This window comes from Caretta caretta, chromosome 10 (genome assembly GCF_965140235.1).
Source record: "Caretta caretta isolate rCarCar2 chromosome 10, rCarCar1.hap1, whole genome shotgun sequence".
NCBI classification, from domain to species: domain Eukaryota; kingdom Metazoa; phylum Chordata; order Testudines; family Cheloniidae; genus Caretta; species Caretta caretta.
Window position 1 is genome coordinate 33122665 of NC_134215.1, and position 17229 is coordinate 33139893.

The 17229-nt window shown below is 45.8% G+C and overlaps 1 protein-coding gene across 1 annotated transcript in view; it reads right to left on the reverse strand.

Moving 5' to 3' along the window:
* Positions 1-590: 590 nt before the first annotated feature.
* Positions 591-17229, reverse strand: part of LOC125643730 (uncharacterized) — a 67440-nt gene continuing 50801 nt past the window's right edge. The window contains exon 6 of the mRNA XM_048866826.2: positions 591-8190. Within this exon, the coding sequence (XP_048722783.1) occupies positions 7266-8190 (925 nt within the window). The 3' untranslated portion in view covers positions 591-7265. The remainder of the gene's footprint in view (positions 8191-17229) is intronic.

Genomic DNA, 17229 nt, shown 5'->3' on the forward strand with positions numbered 1-17229 from the left:
GCTGGCATTGGACTTGCTGGACTTCGTCTTTGGCTCCCCGACCTGGGGTGACAAGGCTCAGGTTTCGGTCTCCCTTCCTGGAGTCATGTAGTAATTTTTGTTGTCAGAAGGGTGTCAAGGTACAATGAAGTTTGAGAAACCCTGTTCTAGGTTGGCTCTTTGCAGACGCACTGCTGAAAGACCCAGATAGCATACTTCCCTAGAGGGCCACTGTGATGGGTTTGGTCACAGAGACCCCCTTGGGACTGCCACCTGATGTGCTGAAATTACCTCCAAGCCCATTTTCCCTGATGGCTTGGGACTCCAGAACCCTGCCTTGTTGAGCCAGACACGCTAGTCTGCTGCAACACAGACCCAGATCTGAACCACGTCCCCAAAGCTGCAGGCTTTAACTGAAAACCACTCAGCAGGTTACCTATCTCCTCTACCCAGACACCCAATTCCCAGTGGGATCCAAACCCCAAATAAATCCGTTTTACTCTGTATAAAGCTTATATAGGGTAAACTCATGAATTGTCCGCCCTCTATAACACAGAGAGAGAGATACGCATAGCTGTTTGCTCCCCCAGCTATTAATCACTTATTCTGGGTTTAATAATAAACAAAAGTGATTTTATTAAGTATAAAAAGAATTTAAGTGGTTTCAAGGAATAACAGACAGAACAAAGTAAGTTACCAAGAAAAATAAAACAAAACACACAAGTCTAAGCCTAATACATTTAAGAAACTGAATACAGGTAAATCTCACCCTCAGAGATGTTCCAATAAGCTTCTTTCACAGACTAGATTCCTTCCTAGTCTGGGCCCAATCCTTTCCCCTGGTACAGTTCTTGTTAGTTCCATCTCAGGTGGTAACTAGGGGATTTCTCATGACTGGCAGCCCGCTTTGTTCTGGTCCACCTCCTTTTATGGCTTTGGCACAAGGAGGGAATATTTTGTCTCTCTGGGTCCCCACCCCTCCTTCTAAATGGAAAAGTACCAGGTTTAAGATGGATTCCAATACCAAGTGACATGGGCACATGTCCTGTGAGACCCCAAGCCTCCATTCTTTCCAGCCTGACTCACATGAACACAGGAAGTCTTACAAATAAACAGAGCCATTTACAACCAATTGTCCTGGTTAATGGGAGCCATCAAGATTCTAAACCACCATTAATGGACCACATTTTGCATAATTACAACAGGACTTCAGAGTAGTACTTCATATTTCTAGCTTCAGACACAAGAATGATACATTCATACAAATAGGATGAACACATTCAGTAAATTATAAGCTTTGTAATGATACCTTAAAAGAGACCTTTTGCGTAAAGCATACTCCAGTTACAGTATATTCACACTCATAAGCATATTTCCATAAACATATGGAGTGCAACGTCACAGCCACTACTAACCTGGAAGCAGGACCAGGAAAATCCCTGAGAATTTAAAGTGATAGGTTATAATTTTAAGACAATTTTCAATACACCACACAATCTGTCAGAAAAAGGCTGAATGAGATCCATTCTGAAGCTGAAACTAGACAAATTCAGATTAGAAATAGGGTGCACATTTTTAACAAAGAGGTTAATTAGCTATTGGCATAACATACCTAGGGACATGGTGGATTCTTTCTAAAACATCAGCTCTAGTTCAAACACAAATTATAAGTTTGATGCAAAGATTACTAGGTGAGGTTCTTTGGCCTGTGTTATACAAGAAGTCAGACTTAGATGATCATAATGCCCCTTCAGGCCTTGATTTATTAATTTATGAAAACTACAGTCTAATGGTTAGAGATAGCCAAGCACAGTTTTGGCATGCTCATTCTGAGAGGCAGTGTGGCAAAGTGGAAATATTTGGGTCTGTCATAACAGAGACCTGTTTTTTATTCCCAGCTCTGCCTGAAGTGACATTGTGCAAGCTCTCAGTTATCATCACAATGAAACAGTTACATAATAAGAAAAGGAGTACTTGTGGCACCTTAGAGACTAACCAATTTATTTGAGCATGAGCTTTCGTGAGCTACAGCTCACTTCATCGGATGCATACCGTGGAAACTGGTTAGTCTCTAAGGTGCCACAAGTACTCCTTTTCTTTTTGCGAATACAGACTAACACGGCTGTTACTCTGAAACCTAAAGTTACATAATAGTTGCCTATCCTCAAAACAGTTGTGAAATATGCAGATATATTAACAGAACAGCTGGGACTAGAACTCATGGTTTCCTAGCTTATAGCACATTCCATATAGGAGAAAGTCACCCCCATTCATATGGTATTTTATTCATAATGTGGGCAGGCGCGGCAGAACTCAAAGGGGACCTTTAAATCACCACTGGAGCTCCATGGTAGCTGTAGCTGCGGAAGCGGGTGGGAGCCCCAGGGCTCTGGCAGCAATTTAAAGGGCCAGGGGCTCCGGCTGCTGCCAGGAGCCCAGGGCCCTTTTAAATTGCCCACCTGGGGAAGCTGCCGCCTGCTGGTACGGTTGGCTGTGTACCGGCTCTTGCCGGTACACCAGACCGGACCGGCTTACTTTCCCCTCTGAAGGCAATACTTATATACTGTCTGTCATTGACAATATGGCAGCATTTATTGGGAGGAAATCTGAGCATCTGTGTACAGGAATAGCACCCGCTTCCACCAAAACTGAAAATCAATCAATAATTCAGAAATAGGCTTGGAATACTGGCAAAGTTGAAATTTATAACAGATGACCAAAAATCTGGGAATTCAAAGCCATTGAAACAAAAGGGATTGAGATCTTCATTTGATAAATCCTACCAAGATCCCTGATGCATTTAGTTTTGACTCCTGCTTTACTGACAGGATTGAGTTTACAGTGAATGGATGAATTATGATTACTGCTTGTTTATAAGAAATCATTTATGTCAGCTACAGACCTGTATTTTCAATTTACTTCTTTTTACAAGGCATTTAATGCCTGAAATTGAATCTGCCATACACGAATCTTTGTGACTTATGAGCCTCTAAAATGTTTCTGTGGCTTTTACAGTGCAGCAGTAGTTCTTCAGCCAGACAGCTCTATACTCTTGCAGCAATTATGATAGTGCATCTCAAGAAACAAATGTGCTGTAGAGGGCCAGGTCCTTCCAGGAAGTAATGACTCGCAGGACAGCCAGAGTCTCCAAGCATGGCAACTCAGACCTCCAGGAGGCTAGTGCCCAGTAATAAGCCAGTGCAACCCAGGAGGCAAGACAAGCCAGTTGCTATAATATCCACTCAGTCGGCTCTGACTGCCTCATTTGGAGCTTTGCTTCCAGCATGCAGAGATTTAACCCATTAGTTTACAGGTGATTTCCTAGTTTGATAATTTGCATCATAGATGGCTTTCAAAATATTGTTATAAACTGAAATAAAAAAATAAAAATAAAACACCTCCCCAAGACTAGGAGCTGGGTAGAGGTGAAGAGATATATTAGGTGTATGTGACACTTTTGGGGTAAATCACTACCACCCATTCACACCAGGAGGGAGCCTTGTCTGTGCCCACCAGGGGAAACTCTCCCTAACCACTGGGTGCTGGAAACACAACTGCTCTGTGGCCCCCACTCTCTCCCTCTGAAGACTACCAATTAGCACACTCTACCTTGCTATACTTGAGTGCCCCGTCCATTGTCTTCTGGACATCTGCTGACTCCGAGGAAGCCATGCACTCCAGTTTAGTGGCTTCACTTCAGTTCAGCATTCTCATTGGCACAAGGCACTCAGACATAGCTACAGTAAAACCAAACTGACGTTTATTTAACAAAGGTTGAGTAAGGATTCAACTAAGGCAAGTTAAAGGATTTGGAAACATAAGGTTACAGGTTAAAAAAATATAAAACTTCCTGCCTAGGGAGATTGTGGAAGCTTCTTCACTGGAGGTTTTCAAAAGGAGGCTGGACAGCCATCTGTCTTGGATGGTATAGACACAACAAATCCTGCATCTTGGCAGGGGATTAGACTAGATGACCCTTGAAGTTCCTTCTAACCCTATTGTTCTATGAACCTACAGCCTATACCTATTAAGTTATTTTCCTGTCTAATAAGGTATTTCTCACCCAATGGTCAGTCCTTACAGCACTTGTGTAGTCCAAAGAGCTGGGATTCACTTTTCATGAGACACTCTCACTGGCTGAATATCACCTCTATGATGGATACCATCTTGTGCCCTTTCCTCTTCTCTTACACAGTTACAGACTATTGTCTCTTACAGCAGGGGGTTCCCTAGTCAGAGACTTTTCTTGCGGCTCTTTTGTCTTTGTAAATGCGCAAGCCTACACCTGAACCAGACAGCAAACACGGGACTCGGGCTGGCTCCACGTCAATTGTTTTCAATGTTGACGGAGTCAACACTCAGACTCCCTGCCTCAGATGACAAGTTTCACTTCCAACAGTTTTGGAACATCATATTCTGCATGTTACATAACTCTAAAACTATTTTCCTGTACAAACATCTCACAATAACTATAACAATCAGCTAGTTCTTAGCTTTTGGCAGAGACCAGACATAACCCCCTTTGGTGAAATATTAAGAAGATGGTGAGACACAGGGGTAATATACCTGCCTGGGTATGTCTGTGTTACAGGTTAGATACCACTTCATCTGCATAGATGGTTTGGTTGGAGAGTAGCACTGGATACAGTTTGTAGGTTATGGAGCAGCTTCACAGCTGCAGCAGAATTAAGGTTGAAATACCATTTCTGTTCAAAGGTAATTTTTTTTAAGTGTTCCACATGCATGGTCAAAAAGGCCTGAGAATCACTATGCCAGTAAGTGGATCAGGACAGAATTTATGGTGCACTTTTGGGCAATGGGTAGCTGTAGTAGATAAGCTAGACACTTGGACCTAGATTCTTCACTCTACCTGAATTGCACTTGGACGGAATGAAAAGAGGGGACCATGGAACCATTTGTAGCTCCCTGATTTGGGGCCACATGGCAAATTAGGGCTGCCCAGGGCAAAGAGAAAAGAATGGTAACTTACTCTACAGCAACTGTGGTTGTTCAAGATATGTCATCTACATGTATTCCCTTCTGGTGACTCACAAGCAGTGACCTCCCATTCCAGAGATGGGTGCTCGGAGTCTATTGAAACAACCATTGTAAGACAGCTCTACCAAAGAGGACCCGGCCCACGCATGCTAGAGCTATCATTACCATAATGTGATTTGCATAGAGGGCCAACCCAAAGGAAACCCAGAGAGGAAGTCAGGGTGTGATGCTGCAAGGGATCCTTGTCACTCATACCCACCTTTGTGGCCACTTCCTTGGCTCTGCGAGGGCCAGTGCAAGCCAGCGCTTTCTCCTGACTCCCTCTCTGGGTCTTCTGTGGTTTGGCTCTCTGGCCAAGTCACATACCCTGGATGGGGAGTGAACTGTTAACTACATGTTCAACTTGAAGTTCACAAACAATGTACATACACCTCTACACAGATATAAATACAAATTAAGCAGAGCACACATTCCTTTGTTTGAGACAGACCTGTTTGCCAGCCTCAGTTTGGAACGTGTTAATAACACCATACAGTGGAATCTTATAACTTCAATTAGCAGACAATATTCAGATGATCACAAGTGGTCTGTCATTGGTGCTTGAGTTTTATGGACCCAGAACCTCCAAGGGGGGGCCTTTGAGAGAAAATAGGCCAGTGGAGTATGCTTGGGGGTGGGGTTAATCCAGAGAAAGGGACAGAACAGGAAATTGAGGGATTCCAAAAAGTACTACAAGACAAAATCCGGACATCTGATGGGAGCCAAAAGCCTGAGATGGAGTCTGGCCGGAACATCTGAAAACAAGCTCTGGCTGTTCAGTTTAAACAAAGAAAATTTGCTAAATTCTTAAAGATAAATGGAAGCCACAGAGAGAAGAATAGTGCTGAAGACACTCCAGAAAGAAGAAGACAGGGTACGCTGTCTCCAGCTGAAGTGTCCACATAACCAGTCTCTCAGGAAGGAGCCATGCCAGTTCTAAGACCCTGTATACAATAAGGAAATTTGCACCGGTGTCACTATATCTATGTTACCAGACTGAGCTGCTCTGATGACAGCCCCAATTTGTGCTGTGCAGCACATCTACAGTTATTATATTGATGCAATTTCTTTAACACAGCCAGAACCTGAATGATCCCTTGTGTTTCCACGTACCCGATTCCTGGTGTTCACAAGCATTTGTAAATGGGCTGGATATAGTGATTTATGCTAACCCTATTTTGGGATCTTTTTGACATACTTCTTGACAGTGAGAAAATTTCCAGGCAACTGGAGGAGACATGGATTTTTAAGCAATTTAAAAAATAATGAAGATGATGTTTTTTGAAACGAGAATTAAACTCATAGGCTGTAGCATTTCCAGATGCAGCAGTAACCACACTCAGAGGAAAAACTAAAAGAATCCTTAATCCCATAACTCTGTTAATATTCCAAGTTAGTAACAGGTACAAGAGAATCCCAAAAAATAAGCTGTTTTTTTAAACTGTAAACTCTTCCAGACAGGAACCATGTAATCCTGTTCGTGCAGCACCTAATACAATGAGGCCATGACTGTCATTGGGGCCTATGGGCACTACTGTAATATAGATATTAACTAGTACAATCTCCCTGTGACGTAGGTGATTAATATTATCTCAGTTTTACAGACAGGAAAACCTAGGTACAGCAAGGTGAAGTGAGCTAAGGTCACAGAAAAAAAAAATCAATGACAGAGTTGGAAGTAGAACCCAAGAGCCCTGACTCTCCACCTCCTTCTCTAAACCACTAGAAAACAATCCCTAGCAGAGCCAGAAATAAAACAGCCCTACTCCTATCCCACTCATCTTGATATTACATAGCAATGAGTCCTGAAATACACCAAAAGCCCCATTTGACTGTGAAAATCTCACTATAAATTGTCTAAAGCCCATCCTGGGCATAGGGGAAAGGGCAATTTTATCTTTTCTCTTAAATGTATGTTTATTGACAACCTTCACAACATGACTTCTCTCCAATTATACCACCAGCTTCCCTTTTATCTCCAAATGCTCCATCCTCCTGCTGCCCACAGCACCTCCTGGTCTCTGGCTCTGGCTCCCACCATACATTCCTCTCCACACCTCAGGCCCCTATATGACTCATCTCTCTACACCAACATTTCCTCTTTGTTTAACTTGACCATCCTCAGCAAGGCAGTTTTCATTCTCTGTGAAAAGAGAAGAGCCTTATGGACTCAAAGCAAGAAACATGCCTGGCTACTATCCATTGGGAGACTCTGGAGGGATATCTGACATGAAGCTTTCAGCCCATTTTTAGGGTTTCCCTCCCATGTGGATTCTCTGATGTCGAATGAGGGCAGAGCTCACAGTGAAGCCCTTTCCACAGTCGACACATTCATAGGGTCTCTCCCCAGTGTGGATTCTCTGATGCTGAATAAGATGCGCGCTCTGACGGAAGCTTTCACCACACTCAGTACACTCATAGGGTTTCTGTCCTGTGTGGATTCTCTGATGTCGGAGAAGGGCTGATCTCCAAAGGAAGCCTTTCCCACAGTCAGCACATTCATAGGGCTTTTCCCCTGTATGAACTCTCCGGTGCTGTATCAGGTGTGAGCTCACTGTGAAGCTTTTCCCACACTCAGCACACTCATAAGGTCTTTCCCCCGTGTGAAATCTCTGATGCTGAATGAGGGCAGAGCTCACACTGAAGCTCTTCCCACACTCGGAACACTCATAGGGTCTCTCACCCGTATGAATTCTCTGATGCTGAATGAGGTGCGAGCGCTGCCGGAAGCTTTCCCCACACTCAGCGCATTCATAAGGTTTCTCTCCAGTATGGGTTCTCTGATGTTGAGTAAGGGCTGAGCTCACACTGAAGCTCTTCCCACAGTCACCACATTTGTAGGGTCTCTCACCCGTGTGGACTCTCTGGTGCAGGATAAGCTGTGAGTTCCCAATGAAGCTCTTGCCACACTCACCACATTTATAGGGTTTTTCTCCTGTGTGGATTATCTGATGCCGAATGAGTTTTGAGCTCATACTGAAGCTTTTCCCACACTCGGTACATTCATAGGGTCTCTCCCCCGTGTGCTTTGTCTTATGCTGAATAAGATGTGAGCGCTGCCGGAAGCTTTCCCCACACTCAGCACATCCAAAGGGTTTCTCTCCAGTGTGAATCCTTTGATGCTGTCTGAAGTTTGATCTCAGCCGGAAGCTTTTCCCACAGTCATCACATATGATTGATTTCCCCATTTTGGGATTTCCTAGGTGGATAATGTCTGGCAGTTTCCTAAAACCTATTTCACATGCAGTTGATTTACCTCGTCTCTTTCCTGGAGGAGTTCTTTGGTGCCTTTCTGATCTGTGAAGACCCTCACAAGCTTTATCCTGCTCAGGACACTGGGAAATATTCCTTTGGGATGCTCCTGATAACGTGCCATGTGGTTCCATTGACTCATGACTGTCCTGGTGTGGATTCTCCTCCTCATTCTCATTCACAATCCCATCACCTGTTAGAATAAAATGAGAATCTAGAGAAGAGTGACTGGAGAAAAAGGAAACCTTGGGAAAGGGAATATCATATTTCCATATGAACACATTGTACCTACTGGTTTTTTACAGGTGACCTATAAGATAGTAAAAGAATGGTGAAAAGAACCTTCTGAATAAACAGCACAGCAGAAAAGCACCAGTAACGAATTTTAGAGGAAATGTTATAAATTAAGTTATATTGTTTAAAGGAAGAATTGATTTTTTTAAAATTTAGTCAATTAAAAGAAATCAAGTTGACCACAGCTTCTGGGAGACCCAATCAGGGACCCACTCCCTAGACACTGTACAAACAACTAATAAGTAGAGTCCCTGTCCCAGAGTGCTCACAGTCTAGCTTGAAATATGGTTTCAGGACTAGAAGCGTTCCAGGTTTCAAACAGGACTAAATCATAAACTGAGAGCAGATTCTTCCCCCAAAGAGGGGGAGAGGCCCTATTCTCCCTCCACATTCCATCTGAACTCTCAGCAGAACAACAAGTGAGGTCACAGACGCCCACCTGAAATTAATCAGTATGGCTGGGAAGCCCTCAGAGATATCTGTCTTGAGAACATGATGAGTATTGGTTACAATAATGGGACAAAATGGTGCCAGCTCACAGCATTTCTGGAGGAATTCCAGAGTTTTATTCTACTCACTGACAGTTCTCCAGACAGTTGAGCTTATTCCTCACCTGCACAGGTGCCACTCAGCATCTCCTTTTCCTCGTAGTCCAGAAGATCAGGAACCCACGGCTCTTCCTCTCGTTCTATGAGGGAGATTATATCTGGTTTTTTAACTGGAAATTCTGCTCAGGGTAGGAAAAATGAGCAAGATCAAGGTTTGTCACATCTTGCTACAAAAAACCCTGGCCCTCTCTTTGCTGGGGGGACATTTCATCTTAATGGAAAGGAAATAGCTCCTGGGAAAGTTAGATGTACTGTTAAGTGTGTTGTGCCACTTGTAGGAGATTCAGAGATCTCCACACCATGGGGGACTATGGCAGAGTATTACTGTGCCATTTGCACATCTCTAACCCAGCCGGTTAGAGACCAGGGCCTGCTAGAGAACAGAACCAGCCCCAAGAGTGGAGGAACAGCCATTCTATGTGTGTGACTGACCAGTGACAGGTTAATGTCACAGTTTTTTCCCCCTTGGAAGCCCTGGGCAGAGGGAGATTGGCAGTGGTGTGGTATCTCTGATCCTCCTTCCCAAATGGAGGAGATAGGGGAATACAGTCTCTTCCCACAAGCTTTTGGAGCTATCAGGAGTGAATACATAACAGGGAGCATGCCACCAGGCATTTGCTGATGGTGGTGACCCCCTATCTAGACCACAGGGCTGCTGAAGAGAAGGAACAATGTCCTGTTCTATGCTAGCACTGCCTGCTCCCACTCACTTGTCCATAGAATCACAGAATATCAGGGTTGGAGGGGACCTCAGGAGGTCATCTAGTCCAACCCCCTGCTCAAAGCAGGACTGATCCCCAACTAAATCATCCCAGCCAGGGCTTTGTCAAGCCTGACCTTAAAAACCTCTAAGGAAGGAGATTCCACCACCTCCCTAGGTAACGCATTCCAGTGCTTCACCACCCTCCTAGTGAAAAAGTTTTTCCTAATATCCAACCTAAACCTCCCCCCACTGCAACCTGAGACCATGACTCCTTGTTCTGTCATCTGCTAGCACTGAGAACATCCTAGCTCCATCCCCTTTGGAACCCCCTTTCAGGTAGTTGAAAGCAGCTATCAAATCCCCCCTCATTCTTCTCTTCTGCAGACTAAATAATCGCAGTTCCCTCAGCCTCTCCTCATATGTCATGTGCTCCAGCCCCCTAATAATTTTTGTTGCCCTCCACTGGACTCTTTCCAAATCCTCCTTGTAGTGTGGGGCCCAAAATTGGACCCAGCACTCCAGAGGAGGCCTCACCAATGCCGAATAGAGGGGAATGATCACGTCCCTCAATCTGCTGGCAATGCTCCTACCTATACAGCCCAAAATGCCATTAGCCTTCTTGGCGACAAGGGCACACTGTTGACTCATATCCAGCTTTTCGTCCACTGTATCCCCTAGGTCATTTTCTGCAGAACTGCTGCCTAGCCACTCAGTCCCTAGTCTGTAGCTGTGCATGGGATTCTTCCATCCTAAGTGCAGGACTCTGCACTTGTCCTTGTTGAACCTCATCAGATTTCTTTTGGCCCAATCCTCTAATTTGTCTAGGGCCCTCTGTATCCTATTCCTACCCTCCAGCGTATCTACCACTCCTCCCAGTTTAGTGTCATCTGCAAACTTGCTGAGGGTGCAATCCAGGTGATTCTCCAGATCATTAATGAAGATATTGAACAAAACCGGCCCCAGGACCAACCCTTGGGGCACTCCGCTTGATACCGGCTGCCAACTAGACACGGAACCATTGATCACTACCTGCTGAGCCTGATGATCTAGCCAGCTTTCTATCCACCTTACAGTCCATTCATCCAGCCCATACTTCTTTAACATGCTGGAAAGAATACTGTGAGAGACCATATCAAAAGCTTTGTTAAAGTCAAGGAATAACAGGTCCACTACTTTCCCCTCATCCACAGAGCCAGTTCTCATCATAGAAGGCAATTAGGTTAGCCAGGCATGACTTGCCCTTCGTGAATCCATGCTGACTTTCCTGATCACGTTCCTCTCCTCAAAGTGCTTCAAAATTGATTCCTTGAAGACCTGCTCCATGATTTTTCCAGGGACTGAGCTGAGGCTGACTGGCCTGTAGCTCCCCGGACCCTCCTTCTTCCCTTTTTTAAAGATGGGCGCTACATTAGCCTTTTTCCAGTCATCCGAGACCTCCCCCAATTGTCATGAGTTTTCAAAGATAATGACCAATAGCTCTGCAATCACATCCGCCAACTCCTTTAGCACCGTTGGATGCAGTGCATCCGGCCCCATGGACTTGTGCTCATCTAGCTTTTCTAAATAGTCCTGAACCACTTCTTTCTCCACAGAGGGCTGGTCACCTCCTCCCCATACTGTGCTGCCCAGTGCAGTAGTCTGAGAGCTGACCTTGTTTGTGAAGGCAGAGGCAAAAAAAGCATTGAGTACATTAGCTTTTTCCACATCCTCTGTCACTAGGTTGCCTCCCCCATTCAGTAAGGGGCTCAAACTTTCCCTGACCTGAAGGAAAGAGGCCAACTCCTGTTCTCCCCACTCTTACTCTACTCTTCCATGGAGACCAGGGAAAACTATCTCTGCCACTTCCATGTGGATGGGACTGCTGGGAACGACCTCAGGGCCCCTGTGGGAGACATTCCACTAGCTAAAGAAGAAAGTAGGTTGGCGTGTGACTGGGGGTCTGAATAGTAAGGTGACTAATGTGTGAGAGATATGGGCCTGAGGGGTAGAATGGCAGGATGACTGGTGTGTAAGTGGCTAGGTCTGTATGTGACAGCGTGGATGACGTATGATTTGTGTGGGGTAGACTGGAATTGGGGGGGGTCATGACCTAAGAGTGGCAATTTTGGGACATCTGAATGAGAAACTGGGCTGAGTGAGGAAGGTGAGGAAACTGTTGGTGGGGAGGTGAAGAGAGTATTAAAGGATGAAGAGTGGGGTAAAATATTAAGAGAGAAGAGGGGGAAAGGGAGGAGAAAGCATGATTCAGGAAAGGCAAGGGGGACTGAGAGAGAAGGAAATAAGCAGGGAGAGGGATAGAGCATAAAATGAGAGTGGGAAGAAAAAGAAAGAAAGAAAGAAAGAAAGATACATACATACATACAGGAAAGGGAAAAAAGAAAGAAAAACTCCAAAGAAGAGACAAACACAAATTACTCAGTTATTTTTGGGCTGCTTGAAAGATATTGCGTAGACTGTTTCTACCTTCCAGGAACCAGAGAAGAACGCAGAGCTAAAGTCACCCTGGGAACACCAGAGACCACAAAGCTCCTACTAAACATGGACAAATAAATCCTTCACCACTGATAGCAGAATCTGGTCATTCTCCTGCTCAAAGTCTTTGCAGAGGGCCCCTCCCACCTTAAAGGTCCCTCTCTGCCTAGGTTAAACACATAGCTGCTTCCTCAAGCGTCACTGGCATGCATCACTCCCTTTTTTTGGTCCTAAAAGAAAGAGACTTTGGGAGGACTAGAATAGATAGAAGAACAGAGAGATACTACTGAAGCAAACTTCACCATCACAGCTGCTACCCCCCACCACCTCTTGGGATGCTGAGTTTTTGTCATCCCAAGAGATTTCCTGACTAGACCAGGCTAGCACAGAATCATAGAATATCAGGGTTGGAAGGGACCTCAGGAGGTCATCTAGTTCAACCCCCTGCTCAAAAGCAGGACCAATCCCCAATTAAATCATCCCAGCCAGGGCTTTGTCAAGCCTGACCTTAAAAACTTCTAAGGAAGGAGATTCCACCACCTCCCTAGGCAACACATTCCAGTGTTCACTACCCTCCTAGTGAAAAAGTTTTTCCTAATATCCAACCTAAACCTCCCCCACTGCAACTTGATACCATTACTCCTTGTCCTGTTCTCTTCAACCACTGAGAATAGTCTAGAACCAACCTCTTTGGAACCACCTCTCAGGTAGTTGAAAGCAGCTATCAAATCCCCCCTCATTCTTCTCTTCTGCAGACTAAATAATCCCAGTTCCCTCAGCCTCTCCTCATAAGTCATGTGTTCCAGACCCCTAATCATTTTTGTTGCCCTTCGCTGGACTCTTTCCAATTTATCCACATTCTTCTTGTAGTGTGGGGCCCAAAACTGGACACAGTACTCCAGATGAGGCCTCACCAATGTCGAATAGAGGGGGACGATCACGTCCCTCGATCTGCTCGCTATGCCCCTACTTATACATCCCAAAATGCCATTGGCCTTCTTGGCAACAAGGGCACACTGCTGACTCATATCCAGCTTCTCGTCCACTGTCACCCCTAGGTCCTTTTCCGCAGAACTGCTGCCTAGCCACTCAGTCCCTAGTCTGTAGCTGTGCATTGGGTTCTTCCGTCCTAAGTGCAGGACCCTGCACTTATCCTTATTGAACCTCATCAGATTTCTTTTGGCCCAATCCTCCAATTTGTCTAGGTCCCTCTGTATCCTATCCCTGCCCTCCAGCGTATCTACCACTCCTCCCAGTTTAGTATCATCCGCAAATTTGCTGAGAGTGCAATCCACACCATCCTCCAGATCATTTATGAAGATATTGAACAAAACCGGCCCCAGGACCGACCCCTGGGGTACTCCACTTGACACCGGCTGCCAACTAGACATGGAGCCATTGATCACTACCCGTTGAGCCCAACAATCTAGCCAACTTTCTACCCACCTTATAGTGCATTCATCCAGCCCGTACTTCTTTAACTTGCTGACAAGAATACTGTGGGAGACCGTGTCAAAAGCTTTGCTAAAGTCAAGAAACAATACATCCACTGCTTTCCCTTCATCCACAGAACCAGTAATCTCATCACAGAAGGTGATTAGATTAGTCAGGCATGACCTTCCCTTGGTGAATCCATGCTGACTGTTCCTGATCACTTTCCTCTCATGTAAGTGCTTCAGGATTGATTCTTTGAGGACCTGCTCCATGATTTTTCCGGGGACTGAAGTGAGGCTGACTGGTCTGTAGTTCCCAGGATCCTCCTTCTTCCCTTTTTTAAAGATTGGCACTACATTAGCCTTTTTCCAGTCATCCGGGACTTCCCCCGTTCGCCACGAGTTTTCAAAGATAATGGCCAATGGCTCTGCAATCACAGCCGCCAGTTCCTTTAGCACTCTCGGATGCAACTCATCTGGCCCCATGGACTTGTGCACGTTCAGCTTTTCTAAATAGTTCCTAACCACCTCTTTCTCCACAGAGGGCTGGCCATCTATTCCCCATGTTGTGATGCCCAGCGCAGTAGTCTGGGAGCTGACCTTGTTAGTGAAGACAGAGGCAAAAAAAGCATTGAGTACATTAGCTTTTTCCACATCCTCTGTCACTAGGTTGCCTCCCTCATTCATTAAGGGGCCCACACTTTCCTTGGCTTTCTTCTTGTTGCCAACATACCTGAAGAAACCCTTCTTGTTACTCTTAACATCTCTCGCTAGCTGCAGCTCCAGGTGCGATTTGGCCCTCCTGATTTCATTCCTACATGCCCGAGCAATATTTTTATACTCTTCCCTGGTCATATGTCCAACCTTCCACTTCTTGTAAGCTTCTTTTTTATGTTTAAAATCCGCTAGGATTTCACCGTTAAGCCAAGCTGGTCGCCTGCCATATTTACTATTCTTTCGACACATCGGGATGGTTTGTCCCTGTAACCTCAACAGGGATTCCTTGAAATACAGCCAGCTCTCCTGGACTCCTTTCCCCTTCATGTTAGTCCCCCAGGGGATCCTACCCATCCATTCCCTGAGGGAGTCGAAGTCTGCTTTCCTGAAGTCCAGGGTCCGTACCCTGCTGCTTACCTTTCTTCCCTGTGTCAGGATCCTGAACTCAACCAACTCATGGTCACTGCCTCCCAGATTCCCATCCACTTTTGCTTCCCCTACTAATTCTTCCCGGTTTGTGAGCAGCAGGTCAAGAAAAGCTCCCCCCCAGTTGGCTCCTCTAGCACTTGCACCAGGAAATTGTCCCTTACGCTTTCCAAAAACTTCCTGGATTGTCTATGCACCGCTGTATTGCTCTCCCAGGAGATATCAGGAAAATTAAAGTCACCCATGAGAATCAGGGCGTGCGATCTCATAGTTTCTGCAAGCTGCCAGAAGAAAGCCTCATCCACCTCATCCCCCTGGTCCGGTGGTCTATAGCAGACTCCCATCACTACATCACTCTTGTTGCTCACACTTTTAAACTTAATCCAGAGAGACTCAGGTTTTTCTGCAGTTTCATACCGGAGCTCTGAGCAGTCATACTGCTCCCTTACATACAGTGCTACTTCCCCACCTTTTCTGCCCTGCCTGAACAGTTTATAACCATCCATGACAGTACTCCAGTCATGTGAGTTATCCCACCAAGTTTCTGTTATTCCAATCACGTCATAATTCCTTGACATCACCAGGACCTCCAGTTCTCCCTGCTTGTTTCCAAGGCTTTGTGCATTCGTATATAAGCACTTGAGATAACCTGCTGATCGCCCCTCATTCTCAGTATGAGGCAGGAGCCCTCCCCTCACAGACATTCCTGCCTGTGCTTCCTCCCGTAGCAAGAGGGATACAAATGACATCACCCTCCCTACCAGCTCTAGCTGAATCCAAAATACCACCTGAGATGAAATGGGATGGGTCTTTAACACAATAGCTCCAGCCCACCTCAACTAACTTCCTGTCTTTTCCCCAAAGGATAGTTATTACCATCTTTGATACTATCTAAGAGATTGTCAAACAAGGGGGTTTTGCCTTTAAAACTCTCTCCAGCTAGAGAGAAAGGGAAGAAGAAATGTTGTTAAAATGAAAGCCTTACTTAATACTTTACATTTCAACACTTTAACTGTTTTTCCTTTTCTATATCTTTAATAAAAGGTTAAAATGGTGCATTTGCCATGGTACTAACCAGGCTGAGGTCTCTGTATACCAAACTTCAGATCTTCTTACTGTTTAGTGACTGGGTTATCTTAGCCCGTATATTCCATCTAAATTAATATAACAGGTAATCTGGAGTGACAAACAGGAAGCTATTCTACAACCTGTCAGGGTGATAAAGGGTTTTGGTCTATTTTAAAGCTAAATTCTCCTCAGGCTTTCCTTGGGCACAGATATTCTAAACTCTGATATTGAAAACCACTTGGTCCCTTTACTACAGTCCAGACCCAGCATCTTCCCCGGAACTAAATGAACCAAGACATTTGTGTAACCTCCCTTTAACAGACTGAACAAATTTCTGTAGAGGAGCAGAATAAAACGCTACACTTTGGGGAGCTTCCCTGACAATGTCCCTAAGAGCAGAGCATTTCCTCTGCTGTATGGTTACTAGACAGAGATAGGGCACTGCCTTTTTACTCTTGTTCCTCTCAATTTGCACAGTGATGACGCAGTAACAGGACTGGGTAGCACTGGGAGCTCATCACCTCTCATTATTTTTCCTGTCTCTTTCAGTCCCTCTTCCTTTCTATCTCCTCCCACTCTGCTGGGAGATTTGGTGACTTCCATTTCCGGGTGCATAGGCGCTCCCCTACCTGGATTGGCTCCTGCATGTGCTAACAGGACCAAGAACCTGTGTGTGAGTGTCAGTAAAGTCAGCAGATCTGAGCGGTACAGTCACACATGGAGCAGACATGGGGGGTGGAAGGGGCCATAGGCGGCAAGTTATATTGGCCCGTGGTGCCTTGGCATCAGCAATATTCAGAGCCCAGAGGCTCAGCTCCACCAATATTTGGGGCTGGGTGTCCCCCGACCCCGCCCACCTGCCACCACCTCACGCCTCGCCTCCTACGAGTGTCCCCTGGCCTCCCCTTGCTGCCCCCACCCACCGGAGCAGAGTGTCCCCGCCTCTGCTGTGCAGCTCCATGCTGCCTCCCTGCAGCAACTGCTGCCGCAGGGTCCTACTGCCCCCCATTCCCTCTCGACTGCCAGGGAAGACTGACTGTGAGCCTGCCCTTCCACCTCAGACCCTTCCCTTTTCCGGCGGGACCCTTCACCAGCACAGGGGCCCCCCCGCCCGCAGTCATTGCTCCTGCCCCATGCTGAGCAAGGAGGCAGCCCCATTGCTCACTTCCAGTGAGGCTACAATCAGGGGCAACAGCAGGGGAGGAGGCGCACGCAGCACCCCCCCACACCCACCATGGGG